General features: G+C 38.3%; 2 protein-coding genes across 2 annotated transcripts; one reads left to right on the forward strand and one right to left on the reverse strand.

Moving 5' to 3' along the window:
* Window positions 1-4,385: 4,385 nt before the first annotated feature.
* LOC131010827 (protein DCL, chloroplastic) lies at window positions 4,386-9,426 on the reverse strand. Its single transcript, XM_057938492.1, has 3 exons — window positions 8,848-9,426; window positions 8,000-8,114; window positions 4,386-6,031 (listed from the first exon to the last, which is right to left on the reverse strand). Exons 1-3 carry the CDS (start codon window positions 9,228-9,230, stop codon window positions 5,855-5,857), a joined length of 675 nt encoding a protein of 224 aa, XP_057794475.1. The 5' UTR covers window positions 9,231-9,426; the 3' UTR covers window positions 4,386-5,854.
* Window positions 9,427-12,930: 3,504 nt separating this feature from the next.
* On the forward strand, window positions 12,931-20,238 carry LOC131010828 (glutamate receptor 2.5-like). Its single transcript, XM_057938493.1, has 5 exons — window positions 12,931-13,260; window positions 17,619-18,748; window positions 18,834-19,152; window positions 19,224-19,621; window positions 19,693-20,238. The coding sequence occupies exons 1-5, from the start codon at window positions 12,993-12,995 to the stop codon at window positions 20,056-20,058; spliced, it is 2,481 nt and encodes an 826-aa protein (XP_057794476.1). The 5' UTR covers window positions 12,931-12,992; the 3' UTR covers window positions 20,059-20,238.
* Window positions 20,239-21,485: the final 1,247 nt, after the last annotated feature.

Genomic DNA, 21,485 nt, shown 5'->3' on the forward strand with positions numbered 1-21,485 from the left:
ACCAAAAATTAAAAAATCAAAAACCAAAAAATCAAAACCAATAGCCCCCTCCAAAACCTAAGATCCCCAAATCCAGACCCTAGATCCCCAAATCAACGTCGGTGTTGTGGAGCGAAGTAGAGGAGGGAGGGGCGAAGCAAATCCAGACCTAGAGAAATTGACCAAAAAACATTCAAACCAAATTCGTCTGGCAAACCAAAAAACCAATTCAAAACTAGAGAAATTGAGCAGAGGAGAGGGCGACGGCGACGACGACGGCCATGGGGGGAAGGATCACAGATCTCCAAAATCAGACACCCAACTGGGCCGCCAACAACCGGAGCCCTAGGCCTCCAAATCGTGCCACCTCTCTAATTGGAGACAGAGGGAGATGCGAGACATAGTGAAGACGCGAGGGAGATGAGAGATGCGAGACAGAGGGAGATAGTCGAAAGAGGCGGCGACCATGGGGGTCGCGGCGGAGGGAGGCAAGTGAAGACGCGAGGGAAGGGGAGCTGAGAGAGAGAGAGAGAGAGAGAGAGAGAGAGAGAGAGAGAGAGAGAGAGAGAGAGCATGGGGGTGGCGAGGGGGAGAGAGTAGATCTGTGCTATTGTCGTCCGGCGAGGTCAGGCGCCGGGCGGCAGGGATCAGAAGTGGTGGGCAGCGGGGGTGGGGGTGGGGGTGGAGGGAGGTTGTGTGTGTTGTGTGTGTGTGTTTATTTAAAGAGGCTTTAGGTTTAAGTATAAATTAATTAATTGAGCTTAATTGAATTAAATGTTTCCATTTTAATAAAGTGGCCAACAATAATGGGACAGACCAAAAAGGAAATGTGGCCAATAATATTGGGACGGAGGGAGTAATAGACATCTCAGTCAAAAATATCACACATTATCTCATACATATTACATTGATCCTAATTTAGTAGGTCATATTTTTAATAAGCTATTTTTTAAATAAAATTTAATATATTATAAATATTTTCACATATTTTATTATTTACACTAAATATCATTGTAACTTATAAATAATTATTTCTTGTTTAACTTAAAAAAATATTTTCATTTTTATCTCTTATTTTTTTGACAAATATGGCATCAAAAAATTACTCAATCTTTTATTTTATTGCAAACTATTTGTTTCTTAACATCCGTGTTTAGATATTGTGACCTACTCCCTCCGTCCCATAAATAATGGCATGTTTTCCTTTTTGGGTTGTCCCATATATAATGACTTGTTTCCTATTTTAGAAATAATAAAGATGTAATTAGCTACACTAATTAGATAAACTACACTAATTAATTCAGCCCCTCCCCTTTCTTCATTTTACGCTCCACACTCACAGATCCACCCTTCTCTCTCTTCTCAATTTCCACTGCACCATCGCCCTTGCTCGCGCCACCACAGTACGGAATCGCGCCGTTCCAGACACGCCGCATCTGAAACCATCGAACCAGATCCATTGGTGGCCTGGGAAGAAGACGAAGTACAGCTCGTCTCGCCGGCGACTCGTCGCTGTTTCTTCACACGACAGTCGAACGGCAAAGGATGCCGGAGCACCCCCAACCGCGACGCCGAGAGGAAACAACAACCACAACACGCCGAGAGGAAACAACAACCACAAAGGGCTGAGCCCTACCTTCTTTCGATTCAGGCAGAATCGCCGCCACACACACACAGATCTGTCGCCTCCACCGCGCATCCATTATTTACCAGCGACAGAGGGCGGAATCGCGGAGGAGAAGATGGAGGGCAAGGGCGGAGCCGCTTTACTGCTGTCGGCATGCTGAGAAAGGAGGAGTGGCGAGAGGCTGGTGTTGCCGGATTTTTGTCGGAGTTTTGAAGAAGAAGGTCGATCCCTGTGAAGGGAAGGGAGAGCATGGGAGGAAGAAAGAGATCTTTGCGTGTGTTTTGTTGATTTTGTTTGCTAGAGGAAATTTAGTATCCTGGAACATGTTGATTTTTGGGTTTGTTGCTTTGCTCTGCATTTTGCTTTGAAGATGGGATTTTTGGGTTTGCTGCTTTGGTTTGCTGATTTTGCCGGAGTACTAAAAAAGAAGGTTGGTTGGACGGCTGAAGTTGCCGGATTTTTGCCGGAGTATTGAGGAAGAAGGTCGGTGCTGGTGTTGCCGTGAGCCATCATCTTCAGACTTCAATTGATGTAGATTAGCTAACAATTAATTTTACTAATAATATTTTTAAATACATGACCCATCACTTTATCTCCTTAATTCAACACTTCTTAATATTCGTGCCCAAAAGAAACGGGCCATTATTTCTGGGACGGAGGGAGTATTAAATTAGGACCGAGGAAGTACTGTGTTAAAAGAAGTCATCAATTAATGTTAGGTGATTGTGTTATGAGGGAAGTAACTGACTCAATTTTATTGTAGTGTTATGATAGTTAGTAGAGATGATAATGAGTTGCATTTGAATTGAATCCTACTTGATCCAGATCCGAATTTTATTACTTAGGTTCGAATCCACCCAATAGACCCCAAAAAAATAAGATTTGGATCCAGATCCATAAGATCTATAGGATATCGGGTCCAAATCGAATCGATCTTTTTTTTTTTATCTATTTTAAAATAAATTCTAAATTAACTAAAAATTAAAACAAACCCATAATTATTGTCTAGAGTTTTAATAACCCTTTAAAAACAAATAACTACACTACAATCCAACAAAAAAACATTACAAGAATTCAAAATAAGCAAGAACACAGTAATCAAGTTCTCCCACAGTCCACGAAAAGTAAGACATTTTTGTCATTTTTGGTGTTCACCAAAAGTAGACATTTTTCTTTTTAAAATATGATCTCACATTTTTTTCTTATCTTTTATCTATAAATACTACGTATTTATTTACAAAAAATCAACCTTAATTCAATCCCAACCACTCATTTTATATAATGGTGGGACCCTTTATCCACTACATAAGAAATCATTATTTATTTTATTAAAATCTATGCCCACCAAAAATGTCATACTTAAGTACTCCCTCTGTTCCTAAAAATTATGGTCCAATAGAGATGACACGAGTTTTAAGAAAAGTGTGATAGACGTGTTTAGAGTGGAGATTAGGTCTCACACCTTTTTATAAATAGTGAGTGAAAAAGTTTGTGGGGTTATTTTCAAATAAGGAAAGACCACCACACCAGATCCGCTGCCTTCATCTTCCTCCTCGCGCCACCGACCTAGGGTTTGCGCTGCCTAGGGTCTTCTTCTCCACCAGAAATTATTCTTCTCCCACAGACCTCGTGCCCTAGCTTCTCCATTAAAGACGTCGCCGCCGCCTTGGCCTTTGAACACCGGCGCCATCGTCGCCTCCCTCCGCCTCCCACACCCAAATCGAAACCCTAGGACCGTGAAGGCGCCGGCGGGCAACCTGGTGGCGAAAAGAAGAGGCCGCACTGTGCGACCTGGCATTCAGAATCGAGGCAGCGGCGGCGTTGCAACAGATCTAAGGCTGGAAATCTGATTCCGGCGACGTCTAATGAGTTTTCCGGCTAGGAGGCATGGTTGGGGCTCAAAACGACGTCGTTTTGATTCACTGTCGGTGACGCCATGTCAGTGCCGGCGACGCCATGTCAGCATTCAAGTTGGGGATTCTTGAAAGTCATGGAAAAATTGTTCAACCCTTTAAGTTCAGGGAATTTTTGATTAAAAAAAAAGTTCATAGAAAAGTTGAAAATGGAGGTATAGTTCATGATTTTTAGCGTAATTAACCCATATAAATAACACCGACACTATTCTATTTTATAAATAAAACTATTTAAATGACACTATCATATTATAAAAATAACACTATATTGTTCTATAAATGACACTATATGAAAATGACACTAACACTATTATAAATGATACTATATACTTGTTATAAAATAACACTATTAACTTGTAAAAATGACATTATCATGTTATATAAATAACACTATCATATTATATAAACAACACTAACACTATATAATTGTACAAATGACACTATGTGCCTTCTAAATGACACATTTTATAAATAACACTATTCAACTATATAAATAACACTTTTTTGTTATTCGAATAACACTATCCAATATAGTTGGTTTGATTAGCATCAATTTAATTTGGAGTTTTCAAGATTACAAAAACTAAAGTTTCAACTCTTTACAAATTCAATCTGTCACATAGAAAAAATACAATTACTAACTCGAAATAGTTTCTACAGATTCTTTTGTTAAATTTAATAATTAAAAATTCCCAAAAATGGTCAGAGTTTAGTTGCATTTTCTTTATTGGCCTCGTCGGCCAAGCAAAAGGGTGGAGGCCTTGATTATTTTTTCTTTAATTTGTTAGTCTTTTTATTCATTTCTCCGTTTGTATTTTATAGGTGTGGAAACAGATAATAATGTTTGAAATGAAGACACACACATCTTTCTCTCTCTAAATTGGGCAATGCAATTCAAAACTCAACAGCAGAATTTACATTCCAGCATCAATGAAATTTGAAATAAATTAACACAAACCATCTTGATTGACTACATCCCTCAAAATCCTTGGGAGCAGTCTAAAACCTCAGCCGAAGCCCTCAACTTGCCAACCTGTGCTCTGCCAGTCGACGAGGAGGGTAGAGGTGGGTGATGTTGCTGACGGCGGGCGGAGGAGAGCAGCTCTTGGGCGGTGATGCGCTCGAGCGACGATACAGGCGAAGCTTCTAGGCTTTGGAAGTTAAAAAAATCGGCGGAAGGAGGATCCGAGCGGCCACGAGAGAATTTGTGCGTGTGTGTGTGTGTGTTTTTTTAATTACAAGCGGGTCTGGAGCGGGTCAAGGAAAGATTAGGGCTTGAGTCAAATATAATGAGAGTGTACTGTACACCCGAGTGTACACAAGTTTTTTTGTTTAATTAAAACTAGTGTGTAGCCATCGAATTTTGATGGGACGTCATTTTACATTAATTGAAAAATAAGGATTTTAAAATTTGAAGTTATTGATCCCTATAAAACATGACGATGAACCCATATAATAAGGTGATGATCAACCACTCAGAACCCGTCTAAAATATATATACTCCTAACCAAGTGATTTATTACCCATTTTCGTCTAAAAACTCATATATTAATACCCGTTAATTACCAGACCCCCTCTAAAAACTCATCTTTACCACCACTCCAAAAAAATTCCTGAACGATATAAGAAAATATTTATGTACGCCTAAGTTCGGTTGATAAATAGCAACTTACCTATAAAATCCATCAATTTTTGCCTCATCAAATATTCGCTATTGATGCATATTCAAAAATTAAATTAAATTTGAGAATATGCGAATTGATTTTTTACTGCAATACTTTTTCTTTGTTCATGCAAGCTTGCAGTGAACTCTTCATGTTGTCACTATATTTGCAGTTATAACAGAAGACCCAAATTAATAAAATGCTGCCATATAGAACTTCACAACAATCTACAGAGAAAAATAAAAAATATTTAGAGGATAAACAATATGAATCAAAAGATGTGGAAAGCAACAAATGTAGGTAGTCTTTTCAAAAGAAAATCAAATAATACAAAAATATAGAAGAAACATCATCCTAAAATTACATCAGAAAGAATGCCTGGCATTTTTTGCCAATTAATAAATTGATAATGAAAAGACAAATCTACTATTTTCATTTAAGCATTCATAATCAAACTCGGCTATATTCAGATTGATAGTTTCCAACTATTTCCCAACATAATACATACCAATTTTTTCAGCTCAGTAATATGATAGATGATTGAGGAGAAAAGAGGTAATACACTAAGCCATATTGGGAAAGGGATGTTCCCGGGCACCAATCGCGGTATGAAGAGCCAGTTTTCTTTTTTCTTTTTTTATTTCCTTTTTTTTATATATAAAACGTTACCTTCAGTCATTGCGCCTACGCCTCCTAAAATGTCTGAGAATAAAGCTGTCTGCATATAAAGGGTAGTTTTTCCTTATCAAACCCTTTATGCATTTCCAGTATGAGAAATCAACCAACTCTCCATCGTTACGAACTATGAATAAACATCTCGAGCTTCCAAAAGTAGGATGATACCCAATCTGTCAAGCAGAGAGACAAGCATAAGAAACATCCAGCAATTTACCTACAAGACCGAACCTTTAGAGATTCATAACTGATGTGCATGTAAATGTGATAAATTGGCCTTAACACATCTGGAATCCTCGGTACCGAAAATCACTACAGAAGTTTATAAGCTAAGCCGAAAAGGAGGGAGACTGCAGTTGTTTTTGGTATCACTTTCTGGTTCAGCCAACAAAACTTTACCTCCAGTAACTTTTGCCAAAAACATGAAAGATGCAGATCATAACTTTAGATTATGAGAATACAAAAAAAGTAAAAGGTTGTTTTTCACATTTATGCTTGCTGAAAGTGTTTCAGTATACACAAGCTCATAGCCTCTTGCATTGAAATATGACGACCTAATGGGACCGATTTTCATACTTCATTTCTCCTCCTGAACTCAGAAAGATATCATGACTCTAACAAAAGGACAACAGGTGAAATGGATCTTGTTAGTGCATTTGGTTGTGAGCTATTAAAACCTAGGTCTCCAGTGAAGATGGCCAAAAGTCAAAGGCAGGAAAGGAAATTACAAGCTTCAATTATATTTCCCGTTATTTTGTTTCTCCAGATGACACTATCTGCAGAACTTAGGCGGAAGAATAACCGCCTAACTGCATCCCAGAAGCCATCACCATCAATAGTCTAATTCTTTTTCCATTTGAAGAGAAAAAGAATAAAAGGATGTCTATGGTTTCAGATGAAGCCATAATGCTGCCTTTGCTCAGGTATGTAAGCCATTAATGTGTAGTGAACTGATGGATATTACATTAGTGGGTCAGTGTGGTTTGTTTTCATCTCTATTCGAGAAAAGCAACCAGGCATTTCTTAAGAAAGAGAGCAAAAAAGGCGAAGCATGTAACACTCATACCTTTGCCAAATTGGAGAAAAAGTAGCAGAATTGTATGTAAAATAGTCCCACATAAAATTATAAAAGATGCAAGTTTATACATTAGAGAAATAACTTCAACTGCAAGTATATTCTTCACAAGCTCTTGCCATGTTTACTAGCACTAAGAAGTAGCTTTTCTTATTATCATGGATCGTGAGACCCTATTAGTGGCAGATTAGCATAACATATTGAAGGAAACAAGAAATCATGGGTTTACATGCTAAAGCTAAAATGCAACAGACCTAGAAAAAATAAAAGTTATACATCTGCAATATCAAGGTTCACCAAAGACACATCTGAAGTATTAGCATGTTTACAGTTCAATTTCCAGATAGCTAAATGTCAGTATGCCACACCGTCTTTCGTGACCACATAGCTCACTGAGCAAAAAAGCATCCCTCAATAGTCCTCAGAAAGGCAATAAACACAGTTGGCCAGGTTACCAAAAATCCCATTTCTAAGTTGAGCTACAACAGCATACTTATGAGACGTATAGGCCTTTACAGACAAATAACTAAAGTCTAGAATTAATGCCACTTTGGGCATATCAATCATTTAAAGCAATTAAATAATTGGATGGTAGACACTACTCAATTAAATAACTTAGGCCTTCACTGCGTCGTGTTTTCTTTATTTTGTTCTTAAATACTTGACATAGATGTTACCTTAGATAAGAACACCTTTCAGCATAGTTTTACAAGTAACAATATGTCCATAAAGAGATAGATAGTACAGGTACAAAACACATCAATTTGGTCATATAGATTTGATGATCAATAAAAAGTAACAGTTTCTACTACATGTCAGGAAATACTGATATGGGCATGTAATGAAAGCAGGCAACAATTTGTTTTGTACATGCTGCTTGGCAAATGTTTCAGAAATGGAGTTCTTTACTGAATTCACGCAAAGTGAAGCTATTTCCAAGTTTATTAGTAAAAACAGGAAAACTTCATAAACTTCAGGAGGATTGCTCAGTGCTCAGTCATGCCATAAAATCCTACAAAAGCTTGCAGAACTATCATGTCAGTGACAGAGAGTGTAAGAGAGATACCGTGATGTAATCAACTCCAGATCCTATCTTTTCTTCATATGCTGGATGATAAGGAAGCACCCTCTCTAGAATAGTTCTCTCATGTTCAGGACTCAACCTATCACCACATTCATACCTGCAACAAAAAAATGTACATGGTAAGTTTGACTAAATGTGACCTACACCACCTCATATCATTTATTAATAATGCACAAAGGAACAAGTTTCATGCTGACATTCTCACAGATGCTACACGGCCAAGCTGGTCCACTTTTTTGTTTAAAGTCACAATTCATACGTTGTGATCCTAAAATTTGAAACAGGGGATCATTCTCAAGCCCTTGAAAGACCAGTAAATATCTCCCGAATGCAATTTTCTATTTGGTCCTCAAGCAAGATCCACAATCCTAGTTGCAACTCTAAGGTAATTCCCAAGTGAAAACTAGATTCAAGTAAAACATGGTCGAGCATCACAACCTTCGTCAATTTCTTTGCTTGTATATTACTCCATTTTCAGTTATCATAAGGACGAGTTAGTCCTGACACGAAAATAAGAACCAATAATGACTCGAACTCCCCATTATCAGTTTATCTAAAAGCCCTCAAATTCTTGAAAGAAAAGCTTATTCTAGAATCGCCCTAAAAAAAAGGTTTATTCTAGAATCAATTATCAACAAGTTGTATAACAATCTTGTAAATAATACGCCTAGTGAACTCTACTAATGCAATATCTAACATTCACGTACAAACTGCACAATGCACAAGCGTGTGAGTGTGTGACTGTGTGCGAGATAGATAAACATACTGCAAGCTGAAAGCCATAAGATTACATGAGCAGCTCAAAAAGAGATGAAGCTAACCGAGCTTACTTTCCAGAGTGAAGAATCATTCTAACAAATCCTACAAGGGGTACAGTGTCCTCCAAAATCTGATCCTCCCAATCCACCCACGTGTCACCATCTCCGCCCTTCGCCTCACCTCCGTCATCATCCGAATACTCCTCCGCCGCCGACTCCTCCTCGTCGTTGGCGGCGGGCGACGGCGCCACTGGCTTCCTCAACAGGTCCGCCCCGCGTTCCTGGCTGCTCCCGACCGCGCCGCCGCCATCCGAGCCGGTCTTCACGGCGCGCAATCGAGTTTTGCGAAGTGGGAAAGATACGGAAAATGAGGATAAAATTAGGTTGTGCGAAATGGGTTTTCTGTGGAATGAATATATAGTAGCTGAACTTGAAGATGCAATTGAAGACGCCATGACAATCTAACTAAGACTGCGATGCAGTATTTATACGGTTTATCGACTGAATTATACTTCCAATTCGCGAAAAACTATCATTTCGTCGACTGCTTTTGGCGAATTTTGTTCAGTCCAAAATTGGTTTAGCAGATGAATAGGAGAAGATAGAAAATGTCAAAATGTCACATGTTACCCCACAAAATGCAATATTTATGATTAAATACCTCCCCACCCCCTTAAATTCACTAAAATTAATTTGGATCATTAAATTTTGTATAATATATGGATATCATAAGAAAAATACACCTTCCCTCTCATAGAGCATGACACAAAATCCATTTTAACTGTCTTATTTATAATGATTCATTTCAAAAATAAAATTATAATCAAGTGAGTCCATCTATTTTAATATTTTATTAATCAAGTAGGTTCATATATTCCATTTATTTTATACTATAATGAAGTGGGTCTATTTACTTTATTTCCTAATAAAATGGATTGAGCTATTTTAATCAAGAACTTATGACCAAAAAATACACGAACTTTGAAAAAAAATTGTAATTTTCACTTGAGTTTTTAGTTACGCAAAAAAAATTACATAAATTTATATTTTTATTGTAATTTTCGCCTAAGTTTGACTTTCGGCGAAATTAGAGTTTAATTGGTAGTCGAAAGTTCACCTGGTGTTGGTTTAACTTCTGATGATGAGGAGTATATTTAGAAACTCGGAGGTCTAAGAAGATAAAAATTAATATATTTAACTTAATTTCGACTGTCAACTAAGCTTTAATTTCGTTGAAAGTCAAACTTAGGTGAAAATTGCAACAAAAATATAAATTCGTGTATTTTTTTGGCTTAATTGATAGTTCAGGTAAACATTGCAATTTTTTCCCAAGTTTGTACATACTTTTTGGCCATAACCTCTTTATTCAGACCCTCCTTAATATGTGTCCAAAAATATAAAGTTATTGAAGAAAAGTAAAATACGTATTAGCTAGGATCGTGAAACATGTGTATCAATAACTGGGAAGAATCTCGGGAGTAGTATAAAGTTACCAGAGATGTGACTATAAAATTATGGGACACTTATTCTAGAGCTGTAGCAACAAAACTCTCTAGAGTATCACTTACAGGGCTGCAGTGATAAAGTCCTCTTGAGTGCTATTTACAGAGCTATAGAGTATTCGAGAAGGGTACTCTCGCAAGGATGCATATATCCTCAACATATCAAGGGAGTACCCATTTGTGTCAACTCAGCATCCCTGTGACTTGTCGCCCGTGTTAGATAAATAAAAATTCGATCCCCAACAAAAGCTGACAAACTGTCGGCTCCTCGTTGTAACACCGTTGCTCTTGCATGAGAAGTACGTGAAGCAGCTAGAAAAAGACTGAAATATCCCTCTTTTTTTGTATTTTGTAAATAGCATTCGTTTGTAATTTGTAAATCATCGCCTCTCATACAAACCATATTTACTGTTTTCTCTCTCAAAGTTTTCTCTTTGGTCAACTCTTACAGGTAATCAAACGGTAAAATATTTAACCCTCATTTTACTATTTAACAGTTATGTTTAGTGAAACGAAAGATTACAAATATAATATATAGAAAATATTAACATAAAAGTATTATGCATGTATAAATAAATAAGATCATAGTTTCTACAAAATGAAAAGTTTATAAGGGCTGGTCAAATATAAACCATCCACCTTTAAATAAAAGCCCATCTCCATGTAAGGAAAAGAAACTAATATACATCATTCAGTAATCTATACCAAACAGACATGGAAGGTATAGATGTGATGTTGATGCTCTCTTTGATCCTCAAGCAAAGGTGTACGGGGTTGGCGTCGTAGTTAGATATCACCTTGGAGAGGTGCTGCTTGCTGTGGCGAATAGAGCTCCACCTCGCTTTTAGTGGAGATCATGGCTGTTATTGCTGGGATTACGTGGTGCATTGAGTATGCGTTTGCACCGATCAAGATTTATATGGATTCTATGTTGGCTGCGTGAGTGATGGCATGTTCGAAAGAGGAAGGTCAATTCTTACCGGATAATATTTTAGGATATTTTTAATATTGCTCGATCGTCTATTCTTATTAGTGTCAATCATGTGTATAGAGTGACGAATAGAGTTGCACATAGTTTGACGCAGTATTGCGTTCTTACAATATTCTTTGGGAGGATTCCTCCTAATATAAAGGCTTTTTTTCGATTTCAAAAAAATAATCTACCTCGTTCAATTGACAATAATTACGGGTAGTAATTAATATATACTTATTTTACTTAAATATATACAGTTATATGGAGTACAATGTAAGTCATACTAGATATATGTCTTTTGGCTTATGCCCATTACAGTGGAGTAAGAGGGTGTTTGGCTGAGCTTATAATAAGCTCTTTAAAACAACTTATAAGATGTTTAGTAGCTTATAAGCCCATTCAAAGTGTTTGGCAAAATAAGCTCCTAAAAAGCTTATAAACTGTAAAATTAAACTCTAAGATCTTATAAGCCCTTTAAAAAATAAGTTCCTCTATCCCAACTTATTTTCTCATTTTCTTATATGCAATACTCATTTTACAAAAATAACTCAACTATGATTTTTTATTGCATTATATAACATTCTAATTTCATCTATTTTCGATTTTCTCTCTCTAATAAAAATTTTCACTCTCTAACTAAAAATTTTATTTCTAGTTTATAAGCTCAATTATTCAAACACTTTGACAACTAATTATAAGATCTTAAGTAACTACATCGTATAAGCTCTTGAAACATCTTATAAGCTCCAAAAGCTTATAAACTTATTAAAATAAGCTTAGCCAAACACCCTCTAAGCCATACATATTTGTAACATAAAATACGCATATTTTTTTAAAAAAATATTTGTAACCAATTAATTAATGAGTTTATTCCCTCAAAAAAGTCAATGATATTCATCACTCATGCATCCAAATTCGACCCTTGTTCAGTTGTTCCTTTTGGGATTGTTTTACGCATGGAAGCTAAATAATGATACCCAATTGTTTTTAAGGGAAAAATGTTTATTAAGCTGAAGAAAAATTAGCATTTACAATATCCTTAAGCCATGTAATTAGAAAAATGATGGGTCCAAGATTGAAATAATAGATTTTGTCTACACTATAAGAAAACTAGTCGAACTCCGGTAGATTTATAACGACATTGTAATCGCGCCGATCCAATCTACGACCAAATAATGACGGACCTCGAATTTTTGACCGGAATTATCGACGGATTGTTCTGTGATGGACGTCTCCGTCAGTAACTCTATTAGCTCATCTATACATGTTAAATGATATCCAATTCCTTTTTATTTAATACCATATATAATAATGTAATTGACTTCTATGCAGTCAAGTATTGGACATACTATATGATATTTTTCATTAAATTTCTTATGGATCTTTACTTGAAATTTCCAGTTCCACGTCAGATAGCGTTACGGTCTTTACGAAAAAGACTTAACCTTTTATAGTTTTATTTGTTCAAACCTCCATTTCTTTTAATTACTCAATCAACCAGTATGAAATGAGTTTGAATAAGTCGCAAAATTACGTTTGAATGTAGAATCTATTCAACTTCTCAAGGCCACTAGATCCTCTCGTTCTAGAGCAATAATATATTGCTATACTATACTTAATAAAATATAATAATAAAAAGTCAATTTATATTAGAGGAATCAAAATAAAGTGGTTGGATGGTCCAATTTCTCAATAATTTGCAAGATTTCCTTCAAAAGTGGAGCAAATTATTCTGCTCGGAAATGCATATTCTTCGCATCCTAATATTGTTGTTGTGCTACTTATCGATAGAGTTGGTGGAGTCGACGATCTCATCAAAATCCACAGTATGCCCTGGTCTGCCACGTGGGGCCAATGTGAGCGTTGGAGTAGTGATTGATGAGAGGTCGAGAGTTGGAAAAGAGCAGAAGATAGCCATGAAATTGGCTGTCCAAGATTTACGCCATTGTTTGAACTTGGTTTTGCACATCAAAGACTTACATGGGAACTCAGCTCTTGCTGCTTCTGCGGGTAAACCCATTTCTTGTTAACTTTGTTAATTGAAGCCAAATAAAAATAATTACAATATATATCGTTTCAACATGGTGTTTTTGCTTCGTCTTATATGTTTTTGGATGTATGTTTCCGTATAATTATGTCTAGATTTTGACATTTTATCATCGCAAAAAATGAATTATATATATGCATTCTTTTTTATGGAGGGAAGTTGTTCATATGTGTAGAGTTGACTTATTCTTTTGATCAGTTATGAATCAATTTAATGCTAAATAAGTTTTTGAATGTTATGAACTTGGAAAGTAACACGATTTGATTGAACAACTAACTTTTGCTATAAGCTTAGGTGTCTTGTCTTTTACCGATAAATTTATCATGAAAAAATAAGTGATAATAAAAAAGATTCCTTTAGGTTGCGTTCTCTTTAGTGGAAAATGGTGAAATACAAATATATTTCCTCATTTTTCTTCTTTTTCAGATGTTTTCTTTGTTGAAAAAAATTTCTGGACAAGAGGAAAAAATTTCCCGGCCAATCTATTTTTCTTCATTTCCATCCCAAATCATGATAATATTATCATGAAGTGAAGATGTACGTGATAATATTATCCTTCCATTTCTTGTGGGATAGTATTATCTCTCCTTAAAATAAGAATGAGAAAGGATGCAATTCACTAAGAGCATCCACAATGGTGGGTGCGATGGCCGGATCGAACCCGGCCTATCGCACCCACCAGCGATGCCGCACCCGGGTGCGAAGGAGGGGGCGAAGGAGGGAGGCGAAGCTACGCACTCGCCGATTTCGGGTGCGATGGAGGGGGCGTGTAAAACACGCGCCCCTTTTCGGCCGAAAAAAAAAAAAAAAAAAATTAAAAACTAGCCGTTTTTTGGACCGTTTTTTTTTTCCGTTGCTGATTTTCTTTTTTTTTTTTTTTTTTTTTAATTTCTATACTCCCTCTATATATACATATACAACCTCATTCTCTTCTTCATCATCTATCATTCATCCATTCTCCTCATTCATCCATTCCCCTCATCTTCTAAATTATTTCAACAAATAACAATGGAAGGCGATTGGAGCAACTATTGGCGTGAACATCCTCAAAATCCATCCCCCGGCGAATCAAATGCTTCCAGGCAAGGATTCTCGCCGTTCACGCAAGAATCCAATGCCTTTGAAGCGGCGGGCACCAATTTGAACCCCCGGTTTGCCGCCGTTGCCGAGCCCGACGTGGAGGAGATTGCTTCTATGCCGGCGGCATCCAAACGTAGCAACTATTATCCGGCAGAAACGGTGCTAATTTGCCGTTTGTATTGCGAGCACACCCACGACTCTGTGGTTGGTGCCGATCAAAAAGGGGCGAAGTTTTGGGGCTCCATCTGCGCCGAGTACAACGCTAAAAGGCCCGAAGGATCTATTTCACGCGACGTCACGCAAATCAAATCTCACTTTCAACGGGTGTCGAAGGATACGAAGAGGTTTGAGGCCATGCACAAAAAATGCCATGATCAATGGAAATCAGGCATGAGTGATATTCAAATCCTGGAGCAAGCAGAGGCAATGTGGCTAGCCGAGTACCGTGTTCCGTTCCGGTATTCGCATGCATGGAAGATCTTGCGCGAGTCGAAGAAATTTTCAAGTCTCGGCGGGGATGTTCACTCCGATGTCCATTCGGACAAACGATCAAAGGGGTCCGACGGTCTTCCCACAACGACTTCTAGTGACGCCTCTATCTCCACCCGGCCCCAAGGCCAAAAGGCGGCCAAGCGAGACAAGCGCAAAGGCAAGAAAAAGGCCGAAGAAACGTCGGAGGATAACCAAAAAGCTCTCGGGTACATGGCGAATATGGTGAATGCAATGGAAACATTCTCCCAAGTTCAACGTGACCTCGCCGATAGCATGTTGATGAGCCGGGACACCTCTCAAATGAATCCCGACGAATTGGCGTTTCACATGTGCAAGGTGGCGGAGATCAAGCAACGACACAACATCCCGTAGATTTTTAGGATTTTTTATTTTATGTTTGTTTTAATTTAAGTAATTTAGGATTTTAATTTCTTGTATTTCTTTTATTTCTAACAATGTAGGATTTGAATTTTAATTCAATGAAATTTTAATTTCTTAATTATTGTAAAATGGAAACTAGAATAAAACTAATTCAAAAATAAAATAAAATCTATTGCACCCATAGTGAGTGCAATACCATTGTGGGAGTGGGTGCAATAGAAGTGGGACCCATGGTATTGCACCCACTATGGGTGCAAGCATTGTGGATGCTCTAATCAATATATGAAATTAATTAATACTCCCTCCGTCCCAATAAAAGTGGCCACTTTTATTTGGGCACAGAGATTAAGAAACTTATTGTTATGAGTTAATTGAGTGTGGTCCACCAAGTTTAATTTGATAATTACTTTCCTCCATCTGACTTCTTCTCCTTCTCACTGCACCGTCAGATGCCGGCGACGGCGGCGCCGACGCCGGCGGTCGCCCCTCCCCCAAATTCTCCCCCTCTCTTTGAATTGAATCAACATCCCTCTTATACTTCCCCAAACCAGAACAAAAAAACGAAAAGAAAAAGGAATCTGTATAATCAAAAATATGATCCAAATGACCAAATTCACGAGCACCACCACCACCCTTAGATTCAGGAGCACCGGCCACCGCTCCTTCACCTTCACAGGCGAGCGTCGGCTCCCATCAAAAGCCCTAGCCTCGAAATCAGCGCACAGGCAAGCTTCGGCGCCCCATCAAAAGCCCTAGCCCCCAAATCGGCCGCGGCGGCAAAGAGCGAACCTGCGCCGGCCTCGCGGCCCTCCGATTCGAGGAAAACCCAGAACGTATCGTGTTCTCCAAAGCCATCTCCAAAGTAGAGGTGGTGTGTTTAGATCGAGGGTTTGTGAGAGAAGGGTGGCGCCGTGGCTGGGGAAACGAGCGGCGGTGACATCAACGATCTACGCCTCGCCGCCATCAACCACGCCACCTCAGATCTAGGCGGCGGCGGCCACGGGGTGGCGAGAGGGAGAAAGTAGAGACGAGGGACAGGGAGTTCAGGGGTAGGGCGAGAGGGAGAGAGTAGCGGCGAGGGACAGGGAGTTCAGGGGTGGGGCGAGAGGGAGAGAGCAGAGGCCAGGGTAAGGGAGGTCGGGGGCGGCGACCGACGCTAGCGCTGGTGTCGTCCGCTTCTCGCCGGAGAAGAAGGGGGGGGAGGGGAGGTCCGCCGCGGTGAGGTAGAGAGAGAGACGTGAGAGACAAAAGGATTAAGACTTAACTTAATAGTGCTGATAGGTTAAATTAAAGAATGATTAAGACTTAAGTTAATGGGCTTAATTAAGCCAAATAATACCTTATTTGGAAAGTGGCCACTTTTAATGGGACACCCAAAAAGGAAATGTGGCCACTTTTATTGGGACGGAGGGAGTATTAGATATTTATAATTAGTTCTTCAAAAAGATGATATTGTATCATGGATTAGGATATAAGGGATGCATATATAGTATAGAAAGTATAGTTCACATTTTCCCTCCAAAATTCAATAAAGATAAAAATGAAATAGAATTATAAGCGACAATTAACCTACCTTTAATTAATTTGTTAACTATTTGTTGATAATTAAGTGGATGAAGTCGCAGATCCCCTTTCTGAAACCTCATGTTTCCTGCAGGGTACCTACAATAATAATAAAATAAAATGTTTCGTAGTTTCGAATTATTAAAACAATTTGATAAAAAAGAATACCAAAAGGATATAAAAATGCATATCCTAATTGATCTTATAAGTGGATTCGATCGAAACCAATGTGAAAAAGTGGAACCGAATTTCTTTATTTTCTTCCTTTTTTATTTATTTTATTTTTTATATTATAGAATAAAACCAAAATCTAAATACTTTAATTTAATTTACAATTGATATACTATCCAAAGACATGGACTAGGCTCTGTATCTACCTTGCATTCGTAATCATATATAACAAGTAAACGAGGAAGTCTTGTTTTAAATCAAGTCAAATTTTAAGAGATGGGTGAGGGTTGGGATCAAATACTATCTAACATCAATTAATAAAATTACAAATATACTACTACATGGTCCTATCGATCTTGACCAGCTAATTGGCATTTTGGCACAACGCCAATAAGGCTTTACTCTAGTGGCAAAGTTGAGGCACCCAAAAACTCTCATTTGTGAGAGGTCTTGGGTTCGATTTTGCATGCGTGATTTTTTTCCACTATAGATAGTGTTGTATTCTTATACTTTCAAAAAAGAAAAAAAAAACTGACATTTTGGCACAAACACGTGGACACAAAATGAAACATTTATTTTGTGCAGCAATGGATCTGATTAAATGTTACACAAAATGAAACATTTATTTGTGCAGCAATGGATCTGATGAAGCACAAACACGTGGACACAATTGTGGGAACACTAACAGTCGACGAAGCTGCATTCCTCTCACAACTGAAAACACCACTACCACCCATCATCTCCCTCTCTCCGGCAGCCTCACCTCCGCCGCAACTTCCGTTTATCCAAATGAGCCACCCCGCCGCCTATCAAATCCAGTGCGTGGCCGCAATCGCTGCCCATTTCCGGTGGAGGAAGCTCATCTTGATCTCCCAAGACTCGACCCTCTTGAGCCACCTCTCCCACGCACTACAAGCCGTGGGCGTGGATTCCTCCGTCGCCGCCGTCCCCCGCCTTCAGTACTCCCAAACATTCATCGAGAGAGAGCTGAAGAAGATGATCGCGACTAATCATGCCAGGATCTTCGTCGTCATGCAGTCCTCTTTCGAGTTCGCAGCGATCTTGTTCGAGAAAGCCAGGGCTTTAGGAATGATGGAGCGAGGCTTCGTCTGGATCGTGTCGGAAGAGATCTCGAACCTTCTAGATTATTCACCAGTTGCACTCAACATGCAAGGAGCTCTTGCCTTAAAAACAGATTATCCAAATAATCACGAGAATTTAAGAGCGTTTAGCTCCAAATTTAGAAGAGAATACGCTTCAAAATATCCATCGGAAGAGGAGATGAATCCAAGCATATACGCACTCCGCGCCTACGACGCAATCTGGGCAGTCGCTGGCGCAGATTTCCAAGGCCTAAGTGGCAGAATAAGCTTCAACAACGGCTTCCTCTCGCAAAAGCCTGTTTTCCACATCATCAACGTGATCGGTAAGAGCTACAGAGAAGTAGCGCTCTGGTCGCCGGAATCCGGTTTCTCAGGCGGAGAACTGAGCTCAATATACTGGCCGGGAGGCGAGCAAGCCGTTCCACGGGGGTGGAGCTTGGGCAGCAGAGAGGCGCCGTTGAAGATCGGTGTTCCGGCTCAAGGCGCGTTCAATCAGTTCGTCAAGGTCACGTACGATTCCGACCGGAACGCCACTCGGATCACCGGATTTTCGATCGAGGTTTTTGAAGCTGCGGTGAAGCAGCTGCCTTACGATATTCACTATACATTAGTCCCCTGTTATTGCTCCTACGATGAAATGATTGCCCAAGTTCACAACAAGGTAGCCTATATATATAATTTGGATTGAAAATTTTCAAACAAAATATAAAATTATGAAGATGGTTTTGTTTGATTTGTGGGAATAGAGCTTGGATGCAGCAGTAGGCGACACAGAAATAATGGCGGATCGGTACGTTTACGCGGAATTTTCGCAGCCGTACATAGAGTCGGGTCTGGTGATGGTGGTGACAGTGAAGGCCGGCCTAAAAGAATCCAAATTCATAGCTTTAAGTCCCTTCACCAAGAACATGTGGCTGCAGTTCGCCGGCGTGAGCATGGCAACCGGAGCCGTCGTGTGGCTCAGCGAATTTGCGGCGGGCAACGACCAGTTCACCAACAACTCCATTGTGGAAACCATCTGCTCCATTCTGTGGCTCTCAGTCACCATAATCTCCTTCTCACAGAGTGAGTAGTAGTTCAATCTACTCTTTAGTCTTTACATTCAATTACCATAAGCCGTGTATGTTTTGTTGCAGGAGAGAACATCAAGGACTCTGCGTCTAAGGTGGTGCTGGCGGTGTGGATATGTGTGGTTTTCGTGGTGGGAGCGAGTTTCACGGCCGTGCTGAGCTCGATGATGACTGTTCCGAGATTGGAACCTTCTGTGAGGGAGATAGAATTGTTGAGGAACTCCAATGCAGTCGTGGCATGCAATACCAATTCCTTCATCTGTCGCTATCTCGTCAATATCCTAAATTTCAACCCCAACAATATCAAGCAGATCAACTCCATCGATGGCTATCCACGATCTTTCCAGAATGGTGAGATCAAAGCTGCCTTCTTCGTGGCGCCGCATGCTAAAGTCTTCCTCGCCAAATACTGCAACGGCTACGTCATATCGGGGCCTAGTTTCAAACTAGGTGGCTTTGGATTTGTGAGAATACTACTCAACTTCTCACTTTCTAATTACCCTAAATTCTACGAATTAATTGACACCATATACAGGTATTCCAAAAGGGGTCTCCATTGGCGATCGATATGTCAGAAGCAATACTGAGAGTATCACAGAGTGGACATGTTGACACATTGGAGAAGAACATGCTACATCAGTCCAACTGCAGTTGGTCGTCGCAGACGGCGGCCGACGACATAAGATTAGGGCCCGGGCCCTTCTCCGGTTTGTTCTTGATTCTAGGTTGCATCTTAGGGTTTGCATTCGTCGTTGCTGTGGCTCGTTTGGTGAGGAACAGTGTGGGTGATGCACTGCTCATCATCAAGAACACAAGTTATGTGTGGGTCAGATATACATTTTTCAGACAACAGAGCCTTCAGACTAATACACAAATCCAGCCCAATTTCGTATCACGTTGATTACTCTATATTTACATCTACGCCTTTTCATTTCAAGATGTAAGAAAATGAACGTTTTCTTGCTTTACTTTTGTGCATATTGATATAATACAATGGTTTACCTAGCTAGCTGTCTCCTTACTATTTTAAATTCCAAACTTGTAACTGCCTATATATACCGGTACTATTCATTTCCTTTCCCGGCCCATGGATCGCAATTACTTCATCATTTCTCTACATGTAGTTGAATTATTCTTAGTTGGCCACTTAATTAATTTGATGTTTCTTTGCTTTTGAGCTCTTGATTTGAGTAATAAAATTACCACCTATAACTTTAATCTAATAAAAGCGGATTTATAAAAATAAAATGGTGCAATTTAAATCACATATTAATTTTTTTTGACACTTTTTTTTCAGTTTATAATCTAAACGAATTATATATTTTATGTAATTTCTATTAAATAAAATTTGAATCCCAAATCATTTTTTCATAAAGCTTTACAAATTAAACATCTAAATTGAATAATATATTTTGCAATCTTTTAATATATTACATATCAATTTTTTATTAGACTTCATAATTGAAAATTGAAAATTGAAAATTTTAAAAAATGATATAGTTTGAATCCCACATCAATTTTTTTCATTATATTAAGATAGTAGTATATTAGTTTGCGTAAAGCAAAATAATTTTGTGACCACAACTCTATCAATGATAAACGTATTAAAATTTAAAATATACATAGTATATTAGTTTACATAAAAATAAATCAATTAAGATGATGATTATTAATGTAAAAATAAACAATGAAAATGCCTATAAGTTTTGAATCTATAATTTGAATGTAAATATAATTCAAATCCGAATAGCGGTAACCGTCTATTTTGGTGTCAAGACTCAAGAGTTTGGTTAATACATTTTATTTTCCTTTTTTTTAACTTATAAACAGTGATAATTTATCACTGAGATCATTATTAAGACCAATTACTAATTACTATACTAATTTATATCAATAAATTACTATAGTAATTTATATAGATTTAGAACGACCTCAAATAGTACAATCATCTTTAGACTGAATTTTGGATAGATATTCGCAAGGCAAATGTTATATATATAGATGAATGAAGCTGGGTAAAGATGACATATTTAGAAGTTTTCTGCTTAGTTTGACAAAATTTCGGGAAAAATGAAATGCTGAAGAAAATCAAAGAAATATGTATAGAGATAATTGCTTGGTGCTCAAGTATGAAATGGTGTGGAGAAATAAGTAGCGTGGCTGATACAGCAGAAAACAAGTGGCTGATGTAGAATGAGTCAGATTCAGTGTACCACATTTTATGTCCCACTTTCAATTCTGTTTAATTTCTTATATATATTTTTTTCAATTTCAATTTTATATGCTTTAGTTTAATTTTGTGATTATTAACTATGGTTTATTCCATCA

Source organism: Salvia miltiorrhiza, chromosome 2 (assembly GCF_028751815.1).
Source record: "Salvia miltiorrhiza cultivar Shanhuang (shh) chromosome 2, IMPLAD_Smil_shh, whole genome shotgun sequence".
NCBI lineage: Eukaryota > Viridiplantae > Streptophyta > Magnoliopsida > Lamiales > Lamiaceae > Salvia > Salvia miltiorrhiza.